The sequence below is a fragment of the Neoarius graeffei genome, chromosome 1, assembly GCF_027579695.1.
Source record: "Neoarius graeffei isolate fNeoGra1 chromosome 1, fNeoGra1.pri, whole genome shotgun sequence".
Classification (NCBI taxonomy): Eukaryota; Metazoa; Chordata; class Actinopteri; order Siluriformes; family Ariidae; genus Neoarius; species Neoarius graeffei.
The window spans coordinates 75009328-75029682 of NC_083569.1; the positions used below are offsets into that span (position 1 = coordinate 75009328).

General features: G+C 41.5%; 1 protein-coding gene across 3 annotated transcripts; it reads left to right on the forward strand.

Moving 5' to 3' along the window:
* Positions 1 to 1726: 1726 nt before the first annotated feature.
* pop7 (POP7 homolog, ribonuclease P/MRP subunit) lies at positions 1727 to 16492 on the forward strand. Of its 3 annotated transcripts, none has more exons than XM_060924833.1 (2): positions 1727 to 1776; positions 15490 to 16492. In XM_060924833.1, the coding sequence occupies exon 2, from the start codon at positions 15500 to 15502 to the stop codon at positions 15953 to 15955; it is 456 nt and encodes a 151-aa protein (XP_060780816.1). In that variant the 5' UTR covers positions 1727 to 1776; positions 15490 to 15499; the 3' UTR covers positions 15956 to 16492. The 3 variants fall into 3 exon arrangements, with proteins under 3 accessions (XP_060780816.1, XP_060780823.1, XP_060780832.1); XM_060924840.1 differs by having other exon boundaries at positions 1728 to 1776; positions 15493 to 16492; XM_060924849.1 differs by lacking the exon at positions 1727 to 1776 and adding an exon at positions 12741 to 12847.
* The last annotated feature ends 3863 nt before the right edge of the window (positions 16493 to 20355 follow it).

Consider the following 20355-nt stretch of genomic DNA (forward strand, 5'->3'; position numbering starts at 1 on the left):
ATCTGTCCTTTACTTGAGTATTATTTTTGTTGGAAACTTATGACTTTAACTTCACTACATTTGAAAGACTTTTCACTCCACTACATTTCTATCAAGGTCCTCTTTACTCGTTACTATGAAGCAACTTTGAAAGTGGATGTTTTTTCTTTTCTTTCCTAAAACATGATTGGTTGTTCCGCAGGTGACACTGAGACAGCCGATCAGCAATCACTAGGGTCACGTCACGTCCACAGACTGGATAAAATCAAGTTCGGTGATCCGCAGCATTATTTAACACGAATACACGCACCCAGGGCCATACCTAGAACCCATGTTTCAATTTTCTGAAAGGATTTAAATGTTTGCTTTGTTTGCCGAAAACGAACCACATCACGGCCTACAAAAACTCGCCATCCAACCTGTGGAAGCATATTGAGGGACGTAAATGTTTTATTCCATGAGAAAGCTTGCAATGAAGTTGTCTGTGCTTTTAGAGCTAGTAATAATGTTGCAATAGCTATGCAGTCTGGTTAGTCAAATGACTTTTTGTGGATTTACCCGCCAAGTTGCCATCGCCTTGTCCACGGCTAATGTTGACACTGTTAGTTAGCATGTAAAAACAGAGTTACACTTACATGAATAACGTTAACTTATCTGAAGTCCTTTCAGAAATATGTTTTAGCATAATCTTGCCAAATAAACAGAATGTAGAAATCTTTCTTTTCTAGTAATGTTAGCTACCCAGTATGAGTTTGCTAGCATGTCAGGTGGAACTTCAGCGCTACAGATTCTACAAGTTTTTAAGAAGAAGAAACTTTTATGTCACATGCACACTTTAAGCACAGTGAAATTCGTCCTCTGCATTTAACCCATCTGAAGCAGTGAACACATGCACACACACCCAGAGCAGTGGGCAGCCACACTAGAGCACCCGGGGAGCAGTCAGGGGTTAGGTACCTTGCTCAAGGGCACTTCAGCCCAAGGCCACCCCACATTAACCTAACTGCATGTCTTTGAACTGTGGGGGAAACCCATGCAGACACAGGGAGAACATGCAAACTCCACACAGAAAGGCCTCGCCGGCCGCTGGGTTCGAACCTGGAACCTTCTTGCTGTGAGGTAACCGTGCTAACCACTACACCACCGTGCCACCCAGTAAATCCAGTCAGTTGCTTCAGAGGCATTAGGTTTTGTAATTGTTGTAGCAATAATACAACAATGCATTGACAGAAAATGTACTTTTAATACTTAAGTATTTTAAAAGCAAGTACTTAAGTAAAAATTTGACTGAACAACTTTCACTTGTATCGGAGTCACATTTGACCAGTGGGATCTGTACTTTGACTTAAGTAATGAAGTTGGGTACTTTATCCACTTCTGCTAGCTAAAGATCACAAACTTGATAACAGATAAAACTTTAATTTCAGGTGTTGTTGGTATATCCGAATGTCTTATCAAGTTTTTTTTAGATGCAGGAACGCATTGACTCTCCAGCAGATGGCAGAATAGAGCTGGGTGTCTGGTGCGTCAAAAAAAATTTATTTTTATTTTTTGGTTTTCTTTTTTTTTTTTTTGCTTTAAATGTGTCACTATGTCAAAACCTCTCTCTGCACACTTTTACATACTACGTACAAGCATTTTAATCTAAATTTATCAACATTACTGGTGGTGTAATGTTTGGCATACTATTTATCCTGTTCTCGCCAAGCAGGCTAGTGACTTCTTCCGGTGCAATTACTAGTACTTCCGGGATTATCCGCAGTGAGGTTAGGTGAAGAACACCACTCGCAAAAACAGGTATTTTTGTGAAAATAGCATGTAGTTTTCTCTGTGAAAGATGGTAAACATAGTAACACGACTATAAAGTGATATGGTGTACTAAGATGTAATAATTCGTACATGAGAAAGCGCTCTTGTGCAGTTTATAGGTGATAGTTAGCAGGAGCTGGCCAAGAAAAAAAAAATAAAAGGTTGACTTTTAAAGGTGCAATAGTCGAGTTAATTTATTCACTTATTTGTACAAATAATCTGGAAGATATATAGAGCTTGATTAAAAACAACGGGTTAAGCAGTGGCTTTAGAAAAGTTTATTAAGTCTGAGAAAATCCGGGCTGTGTAACACCGTACTCTGACTCTAGTGGGCGCTGTTGTCACCTAGGCAGCGTGACGTCATTATCAAACTCCAGTCCGTTACACAAACAGCGTCATTAATTATTGTAAAAAGGACTGTATTTTATTTTAATCTTTAATCCATACTATTACATTAGTATTTATTTTATTTGTCCCATTATTTATAATATTTTATTCTACTGGTGCATGTACAACCTCTTTCACCATCACTCGGGGGATGTTCTGTTAATATTTTATTTACATTTTAATATTTTACTTACTTTTATCTTTACCTGTATGTTTATAGCACCATTGAGGTCTGCAACTTAAATTTCCTTGTACTGTGTGAAATGACAAAGCATTTTATAATTTATATACAGTGGTACCTCGGGTTATGAACTTAATTCGTTCTTTGACACCGAATTAATTTTTCCCATTGAAATTAATGTAAATCCAATTAATCTGTTCACCGGCCCCAGAAACAGGTTTTTTTGTAACGTTTTATGGGTTTATGTGTGGAAAAAATACAGAAAGGAATTAAAGATGACCTTAATTAGAGAAAAATACATTAATACTAAAATAAAACATAATTGTACAGTACACTTTACCTTTGTGGTCGATAGTTGCTGGCACATGTGGATGGAGGAGGAGGAGTTCATTAGATTAGATTAGATTCACTTTATTCATCCCACATCGGGGAAATTCACGTGTTACAGTAGCAAGAAAATGTCAAACAGATAACAAATAAAACTGAAATAAAAATTAGACAAATGAAAGATTAAATACAGATGGCTATTTGCATTATCTACCGTGAAAAAGTATAGAAAAATTGCCTTATTGAGAGGCTCGGAAAAAAATTGCATATTACAGGTAGACTCTGTATATATACACACATGTATACATAAAATTTATTTTTATTTATATATATATATATATATTATAATAAGTATGCATAAAAATAGTTTAGGGCCTATATTATTGCACATAATAATTGCATCGATGAGAGATGGCAGAGGTAGTAGTGGTGAAGTAGTGCAAATATAACGACAAACAGGTTATTGGTGCTACGTTACAAGTTGTGGGTGTTATACAGTCTGACAGCAGTAGGTATGAATGACCTGCGGTATCTCTCCTTCTTACACCGTGGGTGTAGCAGTCCACTACTAAAAGAGCTGCTTAAAGCCCCCACAGCCTCATGTAGGGGGTGAGAGGGAGTCCAGAGGACAGTCCAAGACTGAGCCAGCCCTTCTGACCAGTTTATTAAGTTTCTTCCTGTCCCTCTCTGAACTTCCACAGCCCCAGCAGACCACAGCGTAGAAAATCACTGATGCTACCACAGAGTCATAAAAAGTCCTAAGCAGTGTCCTGCACACACCAAAAGACCTCAGTCTTCTCAAGAGGTGGAGACGACTTTGGCCCTTCTTGTACAGGACATCTGTGTTGTTAGTCCAGTCCAGTTTGTTGTTGAGGTGAACACCCAGGTATTTGTACTCCTCCACAATGGAGTACAAATGTACTCCTCCATGTTTAACTATTATTTCCTTCTTCGTTTAGGCTTCATAACAGCACTAACACTTTTCGCTTTCTTGGGAGCCATAATGAGGGTTAATTTAATGCAAAAAGCAAAAAAGAAATCGTATCAATACAACGCAATGATGAACAATGTTCACAGTGCGCCACCTTGAGTACGACTGATGCTGCCGCACGCCTCACGTGGTGCGGAAGCCCGCCAGCTTGTGCGTCCGTGCATCGAAGCATTGTTCGCAAATTGAAGCAAAATTTGTTCAGAAATGGTGTTCGTAGCCCAATTTGTTCGTGAAATGGGACGTTCGTGACCCGAGGTTTGATTGTATGTATATTTTTTTATGCCATTTTGATTGGCTAATAGAACTGGAAATGACTGCCTACAAATAATGGTCTGCTCATGTGCAGTTGCTTCACACTTTTGACAACATGGCTCAATTTCTTTATCATTTGATTTGTGTCAACTTTATAATCAGTATTATTTTTAAAAAAATAATTTGAATGATAAGCAGAGTTCAATAATATTTTTCAGAAAATATCGTGATTTGTTCGTGTCGCAAAAGCACCTCTGCCTTCAGTATCGGCAAATAATTAATTGCTTGCTCGCCACTAACAAATCGTGATATTTTGTTCAACTTTGTCCAATAATTGCTTCCTATTCTATTCAGTTCTATTCATGGGCCAACCTGGCCCTCATATGGGCTGGCGGCCCTCATATGGGCTGGCGGCCATCATAGACTGGAAACAAATAAAGGTGAATGCAATGTGATTTAAGCTGACCTCATATGGATAATTTTAGGTGACTAGTCTACTAACCCCATTTCCAGAAAAGTTGAGCTATTTTCCAAAATACAATAAGAACAAAAGTCTGTGACTTGTTAGTTCACATGAACCTTTATTTAACTGACAAAAGTACAAAGAAAAGATTTTCAATAGTTTTACTGACCAACTTAATTGTATTTTGTAAATATAAATGAATTAGAATTTGATGCCTGTAACACTCAAAAAAAGTTGGGACAGAGGCGTCATTACTATTGTATTACATCACCTTTCCTTTTATGAACACTTTAATCATATAGGAACTGAGGATACTAATTGTTGCAGTGTTGCAGTTGGTATTGTTGTCCATTCTTGCTTGATACAAGACTTCAGCTGTTGAACAGTCCGTAGTTGCTCTTGTCTGATTCTCTTCGTCATAATGTGCCATACATTCTCAATAGGAGACGGATCTGGACTGGCGGCAGGCCAGTCAAGCACACGCACTCTGTGTCTCTGAAGCCACGCTGTTGTAGCCCGTGCAGAATGAGGCCTGGCATTGTCCTGCTGAAATAAGCATGGACTTCCTGGGAAGAGATGTCACCTTGATGTTTTTCTAAAATTGCAATACATCAATGGTACATTCATACACCTGTAACTCACCCATTCTGTGGTCACTGACCCCCATACCATCACAGATGCTGGCTTTTACACTTTTCTCTGATAACAAATTGGATGGTCGTGTTCACCTTTGGTACTGAGAACTCGATGTCTGTTTTTCCCGAAAACAAGATGAAATGTGAACTCCTCTGACCACAGCACATGTTTCCATTGTCTTTCGGTCCATCTGAGATGAGTTCAGGCCCAGAGAAATTGGTAGTATTTCTGCATAGAATTGCTGAATGCCTTCCTGCTTGCATAATACAGTTTCTGGATGCAGCGGTGGACTCTGCTAAGTGACAGCAGTTTTCCGACATACTCCTGAGCCCATGTGGCTATATTTGTCACATTAGCATGATGGTTTCTCAGGCAGTGCATGGTTTTCCCCAAAGCGTTTTAGCGTATCGGGCCCGATACGCTTGCTCTGCCTGCCGATACGCTTAGTCGCTTTAGTTAAAATCCGATATGCTTAGATTTATACCGATATGTTAAAATTTCCTACCCACAAGTAACTAGATACATAGGAGAGCAAATAACAGATCCATTTACATACTGATTGATATTTGGGTTAAACAAGCGGTCTTTTTTCCCAATGTTTGTGTTGATTCTGTCAAAGTAATATGTCGGCGTGGTATGATGTAAACAAACTGTAATCTGTTGGCTATGTCAAGATCACGTGTTCAAACCGTCCAATAAAAATATCGAAAGAAAACGTCAAACATCCCGGAAGTTTCCGATTCATTATAAGCGATCTCATTGGCTGACGATGTTGTCCCGCACCAGACGGACAAAACCGACTGACTTTAATAAGCTAGGAGAAGACTTGCTGGACAATTTGATCCACATCAGCATGGATGACAGCGAGATGGACTATGAGAGGGTCGCCCAACATTGGGCCAAGCAAAAGCCAAGGAAAATTAATCTGCTTGAAAGGAGTAGAAAACTTCATTCATTAGTTTGGGTTTGCAGAAAGATTCACAAAGTGAAGTTGTCCAAATGTGTCAAATACAGCATAATTTCAAATAATCATCATAAGCATTTTTGGCAGTGTGATGTCACTGGGATCCATTTAACAAAAGGCGGCTCTGGATTATTCTTTTGTTAAAGGCTCACAGTGACATCACACTGCCAAATACGCTTATCATTATTATTCCAAATTATGCTACATTTGACATTTAACAAATTATCTTCATGAATGTGTTTATAAATACATAATCTTTCTGCAAACTTAAATGTATGAATTAAGTTTTCTTTTCCTTTAAATATGTTTTAATCTTAATCTAGTCCATTTAATAAAGTGCCAAAATTTAAACTTTATAATATGCAATTGCCTTACTTTTCTTTTCAGTGCATCTTAGTTATACATATATTATGGTAATTGCATCCGAAACATTCTAAATGATTACAATTATAGTAATACAGCAACTTTATTTTAAGGTGGCAGTTCTTAGGTTCAGATCCCTTTGTGATCAACAGGAGGTCATGATGATCGATTCTCTTCGTTGGATTGCATAAGATGGAGCAAACCGCTGTTCATATTTTCATGCACATTTTTGTTACAACACTACTTGATCATAGATAATTAAGTGCAAGGGATCCCCGTAGATTTTCAAATCTACTCTATACCTAAGTAATCTATAACAAAACAGTTTAACTTGCATGTTGAACTTTAAGGTGAAATTTCAAATGTGTATACATTAATACTATTTAGGTCAGAAATCATTGAAGCACTGTTAAAATCTATCCTATAATCATGGATCTGAAACCTCTCAGAGACCCTGAAAATGCACCTGAGAGCATCTATTTTCAAAAAATTTTCCGGGGGGGCATGCCCCCGGACCCCCCTAGTTTCACTTCGTGCCATTCACACTCAATTGTCTGTGTTTTATCATGCCAGAACTTAGGGCTTTAATTTTTTTCTGGGGAAAACACTGCAGTGTTACCTGAGGGCTCGAAGGTCACACACTTTCAACAGTGGTTTACACACTGAGGTGTCTTCAAATTCTCTGAATCTTTTCACAATATTATGTAGTGTAGATTTTGAAAGATCTGAAATCTTGCATTGAGAAATGTTATTTTTGAATTGGTTAATAATTCTCTCATTAATTTTGACACAGAGGGGTGAGCCACGACCCCTCCTTGCTTGCAGAGACTGAGGTGGTGTTTACATTAGACCGTATCCGTCTCGTTTTCGTCGCGGATGCACTGTCCGTTCACATTAAAACGCTGGGAAACGACTCCACAGACGGAACAACTTGAATCCGCCAGGGCCCACTTATTCAACCCAGTTCGTATCTGATCTGGTGCTGTGTAAACATTGAGATACGAGGAAACGCAGTGCTGAGCTCTAGCTGACGTCGTCATTGGACAACGTCACTGTGACATCCACCTTCCTGATTCGCTGGCATTGTTTATGCCACGTTGGTCATGTGACGCGACTGCTGAAAAACGGCGCGGACTTCACTTCCTGCTATTGTTTCCGCCTTGTATCACCTTTTTGTTTTTCATTAAAGAGTATAAAAGTATGAATATAATGCTTTGCTTTGTCATTCTTAATGTTGTTCATGGTAAGATGCAAATACTGCCCATTGTGTAGTTATGATTGTCTTTAGGCTTGCCATCCTTCCACTTGCAAGTGGTGAGTGACTTGCGCATGCCCGATATGCACTGGGATCACACACACAGCGGCTCAGTCCCGAATCACTGCTCGTGCGCTTCACTCGCGCGCTCTGTGAGCTGCGCAGGGCCGGAGTGCGCACCCTCCAGAGGGCACTCGCTGTTCAGGGCGGAGTGATTTGGAGCGCAGCCGCTGAGGAGAAAGCGCTGAGCCGCACTGACACATTTCAACTTGCGTGCCGTCTATTTAGTCATGTGATTAGCGTGTCCGTGTATTGGCGTTGCTGTGTGCACGCGAATCGTGTATTGGCGTTGCTGTGTGCACGCGAATCGTTTTAAAAACGTTAATCTGATGATCCGCTGATACGGTCTAATGTAAACACCACCTCAGTCTTCGGTGCTGCTCCTTTTACACACAATCATTTTACCAATTAACCTGTTCATTGTGGAATCTTCCAAAATGATGTTTCTTGAATATCCTATAAACTTTTCAATCTTATTTTCTCTCTGTCCCAATTTTTTTTTAGTGTGTTGCAGGCATCAAATTCTATCTTCATTTATATTTACAAAATACACTTCGTAAAACTATTGAAAATCTTTTCTTTGTACTTTTGTGAGTTAAATAAAAGTTTGCGTGAATTAACAAATCGCAGATTTTTGTTTTTATTGCCTTTTGGAAAATGTCCCAACTTTTCTGGAAATGGGGTTAATATTTAGATGGGCCATCAGGATATATGACCTTGGGAGAAAACACATTTATTACCATTTTATACTGCCGTATACATGTAACGATAAGTAAAAACAATTTGTTCTTTTACACTGAAGTGTTGTAATGTTTTTTTGGTCAAAGCTATGTTCTACAAATTATTTAAATGACATAAATCAAAGTAACATGTGTACAACTTAACATTAACTTTTTTAATATTAAAATAATTTCAACAATGGCTTTTAAAATAAGAAATGAAGGGGATGGGGAGCTCAAAATCAGCCCACTGCACAGCTGTAGGACTTCACGGGGTCAGGCCTTTGAACACACTTCACACTTCATTTGGCATCGTCGGTCACATGTCACACTGGATCTGGAACAACAAAGGTCATAACAATACATGTTCAAAGGCCTGATCCCATGAAGTCCTACAGCTGTGCAGTGGGCTGGTTTTGAGCTCCCCATCCCCTCCCTTTCTGATTTTTTTTTTTTTAAGTTATTGAAGTTATTTTAACTTCATTATTCGTGTAATCGTGCAAAATATCAGTCTATTACTCTTCAGAAACCTTTTATTTTTGTTCCGCGTCTTTCTCAGTTTTGCTTGACATAATTTATTTTGGTTGCGATTCCAGCTTTCTCGTTTGCGCTCCCTGACTTTTTGCTTGCAGTTTTGGCACAAACTTCACGTGTGGGTGGGCTGTCCAGGAATGCATTCCCATTGGGTAACTTGTGTTTGACTGACAGCTACGCTCAGCCATTCCCCGGAGGCTGTTGCGGCCATTTCCTACTCGGATTCTGGCGGACTGTTTGACGAGTGACCGATCCATTGACAGTAAACAAGGATCGAGTGGACTTCAGTGGCGACTATGATATTGAATTTACACTTTTGTTGAATTAATTCAATATAGTCGCCACTGAAGTCCACTCGATCCTTGTTTACCGTCAATGGATTGGTCACTCACCAAACGGTCCGCCAGAATCCGAGTAGGAAATGGCCGCAACTTTATTCATCACACGCTTGTGAAATTCCTCTCTGCATTTAACCCATCTGAAGCAGTGAACACACACATGCACACACACACATGAGCAATGAGCACACACACACGTGAGCAATGAGCACACACACACATACCCAGAGCAGTGGGCAGCCATGCTAACAGTGCCCGGGGAGCAGTTGGGAGTTAGGTGCCCTCACTCAAGGGCACCTCAGCCCAAGGCCGTTCCATATTAACCTAACTGCATGCCTTTGAACTGAAAGTCAAACAATCTGACTTTCAGTTCTTTGTTCAGTTCTTCGTTCATTCACTTCTTCCACGTAAGGGTGAGCTATTACTGCTGAGGCAAGCATATCCAATGGAGAAATCTGACTACTGGTCCACTCATTCTCCATTTTCTCCATACTGAGTACTCTGCCATTACCGCTCGGCTCACACTCCGAGAGAACTGGTGCAACTGAACTTACTTTTCTTTTCTTGTCGTTTTATTTTCCTTTAATTGTTGGTACTGCACCCTCTTTCAATATGAGCTTATAGCCAATGCTCCTCAACAGATCAGAGGTTTCGTACAAGTCCTCAGTAAAATGTGCAGAGCAAAGGAGAGACGCATCCAAATCTTTGCAGTTTGAACATTCTTGGGCCATGAATGCAACATAAATCCACCTTCTATTGTGTTGCTGCACCCGCCAGCAACATATCTACATGGCATGGCGATAAATTAGCTCAAAATGGAAGATCAAAGTTGTAGTTAGCTCTGTGTTTTAGTATAGTGAAAATGGCGATGAGACCGATAGACTTCCTGCAGTGACGTCACAGGTGTCACGGTCATTCATTCAGACCGCTACCTATATGAATCATTTTAATCGTAAAAATGACTATATTAGATTTATTGTTAATGCTTAAAACTATTCCTGTGCCATTCTTGAGATCTCAAAGCATTTATAAACGAAAAGTGAGGCCATGGTTCTGCATATCTACTTTAAGGTTAGGACTTTTCTTAGGACCACAGTCATATTTAAATAGAAATATAGAGAACTCTAAAGAGTTCACGAACTTTCAAGCACCACTGTATATCATCTATACAGTGGTACTAAATGGTGCATTTATTTTACATTTGTGATGAAATGTTATATTTATATACAGTTAGGTCCATAAATATTTGGACAGAGACAATATTTTTCTAATTTTGGTTCTGTACATTACCACAATGAATTTTGAACAAAACAATTCAGATGCAGTTGAAGTTCAGACTTCCAGCTTTAATTCAGTGGGTTGAACAGAATGACTGCATAAAAATGTGAGGAACTAAAGCATTTTTTTAAACACAATCCCTTCATTTCAGGGGCTCAAAAGTAATTGGACAAATGAAATAATTGTAAATAAAATGTTCATTTCTAATACTTGGTTGAAAACCCTTTGTTGGCAATGACTGCCTGAAGTCTTGAACTCATGGACATCACCAGACGCTGCGTTTCCTCCTTTTTAATGCTCTGCCAGGCCTTTACTGCAGCGGTTTTCAGTTACTGTTTGTTTGTGGGCCTTTCTGTCTGAAGTTTAGTCTTTAACAAGTGAAATGCATGCTCAATTGGGTTGAGATCAGGTGACTGACTTGGCCATTCAAGAATATTCCACTTCTTTGCTTTAATAAACTCCTGGGTTGCTTTGGCTTTATGTTTTGGGTCATTGTCCATCTGTATTATGAAATGCCGACCAATCAGTTTGGCTGCATTTGCCTGGATTTGAGCACACAGTATGTCTCTGAATACCTCAGAATTCATCCGGCTACTTCTGTCCTGTGTCACATCATCAATAAACACTAGTGACCCAGTGCCACTGGCAGCCATGCATGCCCAAGCCATCACACTGCCTCTGCCGTGTTTTACAGATGATGTGGTATGCTTTGGATCATGAGCTGTACCACGCCTTCGCCATACTTTTTTCTTTCCATCATTCTGGTAGAGGTTGATCTTGGTTTCATCTGTCCAAAGAATGTTCTTCCAGAACTGTGCTGGCTTTTTTAGATGTTTTTTAGCAAAGTCCAATGTAGCCTTCTTATTCTTGAGGCTTATGAGTGGCTTGCACCGTGCAGTGAACCCTCTGTATTTACTTTCATGCAGTCTTCTCTTTATGGTAGATTTGGATATTGATACGCCTACCTCCTGGAGAGTGTTGTTCACTTGATTGGCTGTTGTGAAGGGGTTTCTCTTCATCCTGCGATCATCCACCACCGTTGTCGTCTGTGGGCGTCCAGGTCTTTTTGCATTGATGAGTTCACCAGTGCTTGTTTCTTGCTCAGGATGTACCAAACTGTAGATTTTGCCACTCCTAATATTGTAGCAATTTCTCGGATGGTTTTTTTCTGTTTTCGCAGCTTAAGGATGGCTTGTTTCACCTGCATGGAGAGCTCCTTTGACCGCATGTTTTCTTCACAGCAAAATCTTCCAAATGCAAGCACCACACCTCAAATCAACTCCAGGCCTTTTATCTGCTTAATTGAGAATGACATAACGAAGGAATTGTCCACACCTGCCCATGAAATAGCCTTTTTGTCAATTGTCCAATTACTTTTGGTCCCTTTAAAAACAGGGTGGCACATGTTAAGGAGCTGAAACTCCTAAACCCTTCATCCAATTTTAATGTGGATACCCTCAAATGAAAGCTGAAAGTCTGGACTTTGTCCATGTTCATTATATAATTATAACTTGAATATGTTTCAGTAAACAGGTAAAAAAACAAAATTTGTGTCAATGTCCAAATATATATGGACCTAACTGTATGGGAAGGACAGATTAGTCACCTGAAATGGTTTGGTTGGTGTCGCACATTTTCTTCCTAGTAACAATGAGGTATTCAGATGGCTCATCTATGGTCATGTGGAAGAAAAAAAAAAAAGGTACATCCCATGGAAATTGTTGACTTTTCTCAACATATTTAAACAAGCAAACATTTCACTCTCTTTGAGACAGTGCCTACAGATAAAGGTAATATTCTTCAACAAACACACAAAATTGACATTGTAGTGATTTTCATAATTTAGCTTAAAAAAAAAATCAGTCAAAAAAGTGCACCTTTACATTTATCACACTTTCAAGTCCATAAAATTAGAATCAGGTGTTTCAGATTAGCTGCCATTGATTAGAACCTCCTACAGGTGAAGGAGCAGGTGGAACCCATCGTATTTAAACCTGACATCGAGGGTCTGGTGTTCTCTTTGCTACTGAAGTGTATGGCGTCATCACGCCAAGATCTAAAGAGCTCTCTGAGGACCTCAGAAAAAAGGTTGTGGATGCCTATGAATCTGGCAAGGGATTTAAAAAGATCTCTAAATTTATTAGAAATGAATCATTCCACTGTAAGAGAAATCTTCTACAAGTGGTATAGATTTCAAACAGCTGCCACTTTGTCCAGGACTGGCTGCCCCAGCAAATTCAGCCCAAGAGCAGATTGTTTGATGCTAAGAGAAGTCTACAAGAACCCCAGAATTTCATCACTGGATCTGCAGGTAACTCTTGCTCCTGTTGGTGTGAAAGTGCATACATCTACAATCAGAAAGAGATTGGACAAATTTGACCTGTAAGGGAGGTGTGCCAGGAAAAAGCCTTTGCTGTCCAAAAGGAACGTTCAAGCAAGACTACAGTTTGTCAGTTAACATGTACGCAAAGACCAGGCCTTTTGGAAAAACGTGCTTTGTACAGACAAATCAAAGGTAGAGTTGTTTGGCCACAGTAAGTGGACACGTGTGGCGCAGACCAAAGACGGCTTTTTAGCAGAAGAACCTCGTACCAGTTGTGAGGCATGGTGGTGGAAATGTTCTGGTTTGGGGTTGCTTCACTGCCTCAGGGACTGGGAAGCTTGCTTTCACTGATTCAACGATGAATTCTGAATCATATCAAAGAGTGATGGAAGATGATGCGAGGCCATCTGTTCAAAAGCTGAAGCTGAACTGAAGGTGGACCTTTCAATAAGATAAAGATCCTAAGCACACTCACAAATCCATCAAGGAACAGCTCAAAAAGAAGAAATGGAGGGTTATGGAATGGCCTTATCAAGGCCAAGATTTGAAGCCCCTTGAAATGTGGGGAGATTTGAAAAGGGCAGTACATGCAAGAAAACCCCCAAACATCTTGCAGCTGAAGGATTTCTGCAGGGATGAGTGGTCAAAAATTGCAACAAGCCAATGTCAGAGACTGGTGGACCATTATACAAAACGCCTACAAGAAGTTGTCATTTCTGTTAAAGGGGGTAGTCCTAGCTTCTGATGTCAAGGGTGTACTACTTTTCTCCACAGAAGTATATTACATGTATTGATTATTTTTGTTGAATAATGCTGCTTTTCCACTACAAACGCGGCTGAGTCGGGCTGAGCCGTGCCGTGCTGAGTCGAGCTGAGCGGGGCTGTTGGAGTTGCATTTCGACTACAACCGCGCTGAACCGTGCTGGCTGGAAGTGGGTGGACACATTGGGTGGAGTTAGCGAAAGTGGGTGGACGTCAGGTGATGTCGTTAAGCAGCGCAAACAGTGACATCAGTGATCTTTTAAGGGGTAGTCTCACGACCCGAATAGTAAACAATAAACATGGAGGACATGGAGTCGTTAGTGTTGCTGGTCTTGGTGCTGTGGCTTGTTGTCACCGACAACGCGGACAGATACTGGCAAGAGCGTATAGATGAGGTGAGGCGCATAAGGCTTCAGAAATTCTCGTAATTCGTAATTATTCTCCTTCCGGGTTTACGGTGTTTACAGATCCCAGCGCGCTCGCGGGGCGTGTGTGGGCATGTGAGGACACTCCTCCTCACCAATCAGTGCACAGGGGAGTGTCTGCTCACGCCCCCAGCCTCACTCGGCACGGCTTGGCTCGCTTCAGCCCCACTCCAAAACGGTGCGAGTTTTAGGGGCTAAGCAGGGCTGAAACGAGCTGAGTCGTGCTGGTTTTTGGTAGTCGAAACGCGAGCCGTGTCGGGCTGAAGTGAGCTGAAGCGAGCTGAAAAAGGGTAGTGGAAAAGGGCCATAAATGATTGAAAGAGCTCATTTTCCTTGTTGTTTTGTTCAAGTATATTACCTTTTATGTGTAGGCACTGAATCACAAGGGTGAAATGTTTGCTTATTTAAATATATTGAGAAAAGCCTACAATTTTCACTTTTTTTTTTTCACATGACTGTAAATAGTAGTAGGGTTAGGCTATTGGTCTACTACTACAACAGCAACCCTCCCAGTGGCAACAGCACCTACTAGAGTCACAGAATACGGAGTTTGGTATTCCACTGGAATGCTGGCTTGTTTGGATGTGCCTCCCTTTAGTCCTTTTACTGACTGTCTATGGGTCACCCAAGATCCTGGGAGCAGAACTTCGTGAACGTAGGCAGGGGGCGTGAGCTCAAGGATTAAAAAATAATCATTCAAATACTGAGCCGACTTTAACAGTTAGATACCTAATCTTGGGGGGAAAATTAACTAACCTGACTTAATGCACCTTTAAAACATGGGCTGCATGTACAAGCTGTGATCAAAAAGTTCTGAGACTGTTCCTGTGGCGAACAAATGGCGTGAGGCAAGGACATGCACCAGTAACTCTTCTGAGTGAGTGTGCTACATGATGTCGTGCTGTAAACATCAGGACCTGTATTACATGCGTTTTGGTGACCACATGCATGTTCACATTTGCGAATGGTCTCAAGCTTTCAAATTCAGTGTCAAACTCTGGAAATTGGTAACGGTCTCCCTTGAAATGCTTCATGAGGACAACCCTTGAAAATGTCCAAGAAACTGAGCTCAAAAAACCTTGCCCAGCTCATTGCTTCAATGCCGTCGGCTTGCTGAAATGCTTCACCGGTCTCCCTTCCCAATTAAACCGGGTTTGACAAGTTTGAGGTCCAGAGTAAAATCCTAAATTGTCACAAAAACGCATGTAACAGGTCCTGATGTTGATAGCACGATGTCACCCAGCATACTGACTCATGAAAGTTACTACTCGCTCATGACCTTGCCAAGCTCCATTTGTTCGCAACAGGAATAGTCTCCTAGTTGTAGTGTCTACAGAATAAAATATTGGTCAAACCAAATTTGTTGTGTGCCTGAACGGCCTGTGTGAATTCACTTGTCATTTCTGCCGTTGTTCCATGCATCTGTTCATCTTTAATCCTCAGAAGCTGTGAAATGGCAGAGCCTCGGAGTCAGGTCTCGGCTTCTATGTCCCAGAAGTCCCTGGGATTTTCAGCCTCGGAGGGGCCAGCAACAGAGATGGATCCAGTGGAGTATACCCTCCGCAAGCGGCTGCCCAGGAAACTACCAAAGCGGCGCAATGATGTTTACATCAATATGAAGACCGATTTCAAAGCACAGCTGGCCAGGTGTCAGAAGCTGCTGGATGGTGGTGCAGGTCATAAGGAGATCTGCATTCATGGCCTCGGACTTGCTATCAATCGGGCCATTAACATTGCTCTTCAGTTGCAGGCATTCAGTCAGGGGGCACTTCAACTCGCTGCCAACACCTCCACTGTAGAGCTTATAGATGATCTGGAACCTGAGGATCCAGATGAAGCTGGGGAGCCACTAACACGCACACGCAACAACTCTGCCATCCACATCAAAGTGTTCTACCCCAATGCTTAAAGGCAGATCCCACTATGAGGTTTAAGAAGTAAGACTATTGACTTCATGTCCACGTTGAAAATGTATGAGAAAAGGACAAGCCAGTGTTTGAGCCGAGTTGTAAGCTTTCTTCTTTGCTAATGCGCTGAACATGCCACCTGTTACAACGAATTACAAACATTGCTGAAGACGTGCCAATCGGAGACATTCAGTAGATGAAACTGCATAATGTAAAATGATATTTCTGTTTGAACTGGAATTTTTTTTTTTAGAAAGGCCTTGTGTGAATTTAGCTGAGCTGTGCTGTCCAAACCTACCAATTCACTGACAGTAGATGGGATCAAATACGCTGCAGGGAGGAGAACTGTGACCTGTGTCTGTGAATCCTGTTTCCATAGTTCTCATTCAACCCGCACATTACACACTTTGTGCTGCTGTGTTGTTTTGGAATTATAATTATTATTGTGACTATGCATGTCAGATTTCCTGAAGGACAAATTGACGTTGTTGTTATTGTTTTAATTAATCTTATTTTTGAGCATATTTGTTGTGTAAATAAAGCACTATTGTATACTTATACAATTTCCTCCTTATCCTCTCTGCAAGTCTTACTGAGTAATATTCTGTTATTTTGAAAGGACTTTTGTCCCCTTGTGACCTTAGCACATCTATTATTACTTCATGCAATGTGAAGACTAACAAGCTTTGGCATAGATCTAATTATCTCTTAAAAGCTTCATACTACTCAGGTAGCAAACTGGTGTTAGCTCACCATTCGTTATGAAAAGTTATTTTTATCATTGGCCCGTCCATCTGTTATCTCTAGCTGCTTATCCTGTGCAGGGTCATGGGCAAGCTGGAGCCTATCCTAGCTGACCATGGGTGAAAGGCAGGGTATGCCCTGGACAAGTCACCAGACCATTGCAGGGCTAACACATAGAGACAAACAACCATTCACATCTATGGTCAATTTCGAGCCACCAATTAACCGAACCTGCATGTCTTTGGACTGTGGGGGGAACTGGAGGAAACCCACAGAAAGGCCCTCATCAGCTGCTGGGCTCGAACCCAGAACCTTCTTGCTGGGAGGCGATAGTGCTAATTACTACACCACTGTACCACCTAGCATTGGCCCACTGTTTGCCTAATGTTATAGGGAAGCCAACACAGCCACCAATAATAGCTCATTACTCCTAATAAAACAGTATGGGGATATCAGTTAACTTGCCACTATTTTATGAAGCCATGTTATTGAGATGACACTCTAAGAAGGAATGTGTAACACTCTTGTTTACACACTGTGTAGGTATTAAATAAAATTTGTGTTGGAAGAATTCAGCTTTTTTTTTAACATATAATTATGTGTAAATTTTAAAACACAACCTGTGAATTTGTTCATACCATTCAACATTATACATGTAGACAGATCTGCTCTACACAAACTCTGTGTCGGGTTTTTAATGCATGAGCTAAATGATTTAGCTGAACAGCAGCCAGTCCAGGGCAGCACGGTGGTGTAGTGGTTAGCGCTGTCGCCTCACAGCAAGAAGGTCCGGGTTCGAGCCCCGTGGCCGGCGAGGGCCTTTCTGTGTGGAGTTTGCATGTTCTCCCCGTGGGTTTCCTCCGGGTGCTCCGGTTTCCCCCACAGTCCAAAGACATGCAGGTTAGGTTAACTGGTGACTCTAAATTGACCGTAGGTGTGAGTGTGAATGGTTGTCTGTGTCTATGTGTCAGCCCTGTGATGACCTGGCGACTTGTCCAGGGTGTACCCCGCCTTTTGCCCGTAGTCAGCTGGGATAGGCTCCAGCTTGCCTGCCACCCTGTAGAACAGGATAAAGCGGCTAGAGATAATGAGATGAGATGAGCAGCCAGTCCTTAGTCTGATAATGACCTTGACTTGCCAATTTGTTTTCATTTTATTGTAGTATACTGTTATCCATGGGGGTCCCGAGTTTCCAACTTCCAAACACTGATTTATTTCTGAAGTCATCCCAGAGGATGTGCAGCGGTCAATGGACGGCGGCAAAGCTGCTAAGGGGGGAGGGTGCAGGAGGGGCTACCCCCCTCCAGCTGGGGATACCCAGGGATAAATTTTCTCCCCCAGAAGTTTTTTTTCAGTGACATTGAAATATGTAATTTCCATGCATTTCAGCTTATTTTTATGACATTTATATTGGTATCAAAACTTGCAAGTGGCTCTTGTATCTGCTGATAGTTTATAACAGCACGTTTAGTATCTGACAGCACCGAACAGTGTTTATTTTGACAGGGCAATGACCTTGACCCATTAGTTTTAGATCATTACAGATATTAGGCTATTATAGGTCTACATTAGAGTCTATCAGATGTAGATCTACAGCTCTGGAAAAAAAAAATTAGACCACTGCAAAATTATTTTCTCTGGTTTTACTATTTATAGGTATGTGTTTGAGGAACATGAACATTTTTGTTTTATTCCATAAACTACTGTTAACATTTCTCTCAAAACCCACAGAAAAATGTTACTTGGAGCATTTAATTGCAGAAAATGACAACTGGTCAAAATAGCAATAAATAACTGTTTTCAGACCTTAAATAATGCATAGAAATCAAGATCATGTTTAATTTTAAACACCACAATACTAAGGCTCGAACTTAAGATGAGTTCAGAAATCAATATTTGGTGGAATAACCCAGACATTTAATCACAGCTTTCATGCATGTTGGCATGCTCTCCACCAGTCTTTCACATAGCTCTTGGGTGACTTTATGCCACTCCTGGTACAAAAATTCAATCAGCTTTGTTTGATGGCTTGTAACAATCCAGCTTCCTACTGATCACATTCCAGAGGTTTACAATGAAGTTCAGGTCTGGAGATTGGGCTGGCCATGACAGGGTCTTGATCTTGTGGTCCTCCATCCACACTTTGATTGACCTGGCTGTGTGGCGTGGAGCATTGTCCTGCTGGAAAACCCAATCTTCTGAGTTAGGGAACATTGTCAGAGCAGAAGGAATCAAGTTTTCTTCCAGGATAACCTTGTACATTGTTTGATTCATGTGTCCTTCACAAACAAAAATCTGCCCCACTCCAGCCTTGCTAAAGCACCCCCAGATCATCACCGATCCTCCACCAAATTTCACAATGGGTGTGAGACACTGTGGCTTGTAGGCCTCTCCAGGTCTCTGTCTAACTATTAGATGACCAGGTGATGGGAAAAGCTGAAAATTGGACTCATCAGAGAAGACACAGGTGGTGAGAATGGGAGGACAGGTGTCTGCTGAGCTCACAGCACAGGATCCCCACAGGGCTGCTGCCTTAGCCCCAAACTCTTCACCCTGTACACCCATGACTGTGTCTCCACCCAGGACAACACCACCACCACCATCATCATCATCATCATCATCAAATATGCTGATGACACCACCATCCTGGGGCTCATCAAGGGGGGAGATAAGTCAGGGTACAGGACCCTGGTAAACAACATTCTTGTCTACGGAGAGGAGAACGACCTCATCCTCAATACAGACAAGACCAAAGAAATAATACTGGACTTCAGGAAGAATCCTCCCCCTCTACAGCCTCTCATCATCAAAGGGACTGAGGTGGAGAGGGCCGACAGCTACAGATTCCTGGGACTGCAGGTTACATCTGACCTGAGCTGGACTCTTAACACCACATCCACAGTAAAAAAAAAGCCCAGAAAAGGCTTTATTTCATCAGGCTGCTCAGGAAAGCTGGTCTGAACCATCACCCTCTCACCCTGGCCTACAGAGGACTGATAGAGAGCATCCTCACCACAGGCATCACTGTCTGGTATGGTAACACCACACAGGCAGAGAGGAAGGCTCTGCAAAGAGTCATAAAGACTGCGGAGAGGATCATAGGGACAAAACTTCCTTCCATGGACTCTATGTATGTGCAGCGTTGTCGGAAAAGAGCAGAGGGAATCATCAGAGACTCACTCCACCCAGCTCACTCTCTACTCAGACACAAACACTGCACGTACAACCTGAGACACAGCAGAACGGACAGCATCATCACTCATAGAACATGGTTCTTCAACACCTTCTTCCCTGCCACAGTCAGACTGATGGCAAAACAAAACTATTGAATAAGTGTAACAATAACCCATTACTACTACCTCACTTCACTTGTCATATGCAATATGTGATATATTATCTGTGAAATAGGGTTGTGTTATATACCCTCTGATAAATGTGCAATATTCTAACTGTACAATATCCCCACATAACTCTCACCCCCCTCCCAAAATGTGCAATATTTCCATATAACTTTCCCCTCTGGGCGGCACGGTGGTGTAGTGGTTAGCGCTGTCGCCTCACAGCAAGAAGGTCCGGATTCGAGCCCCGTGGCCGGCGAGGGCCTTTCTGTGTGGAGTTTGCATGTTCTCCCCGTGTCCGCGTGGGTTTCCTCCGGGTG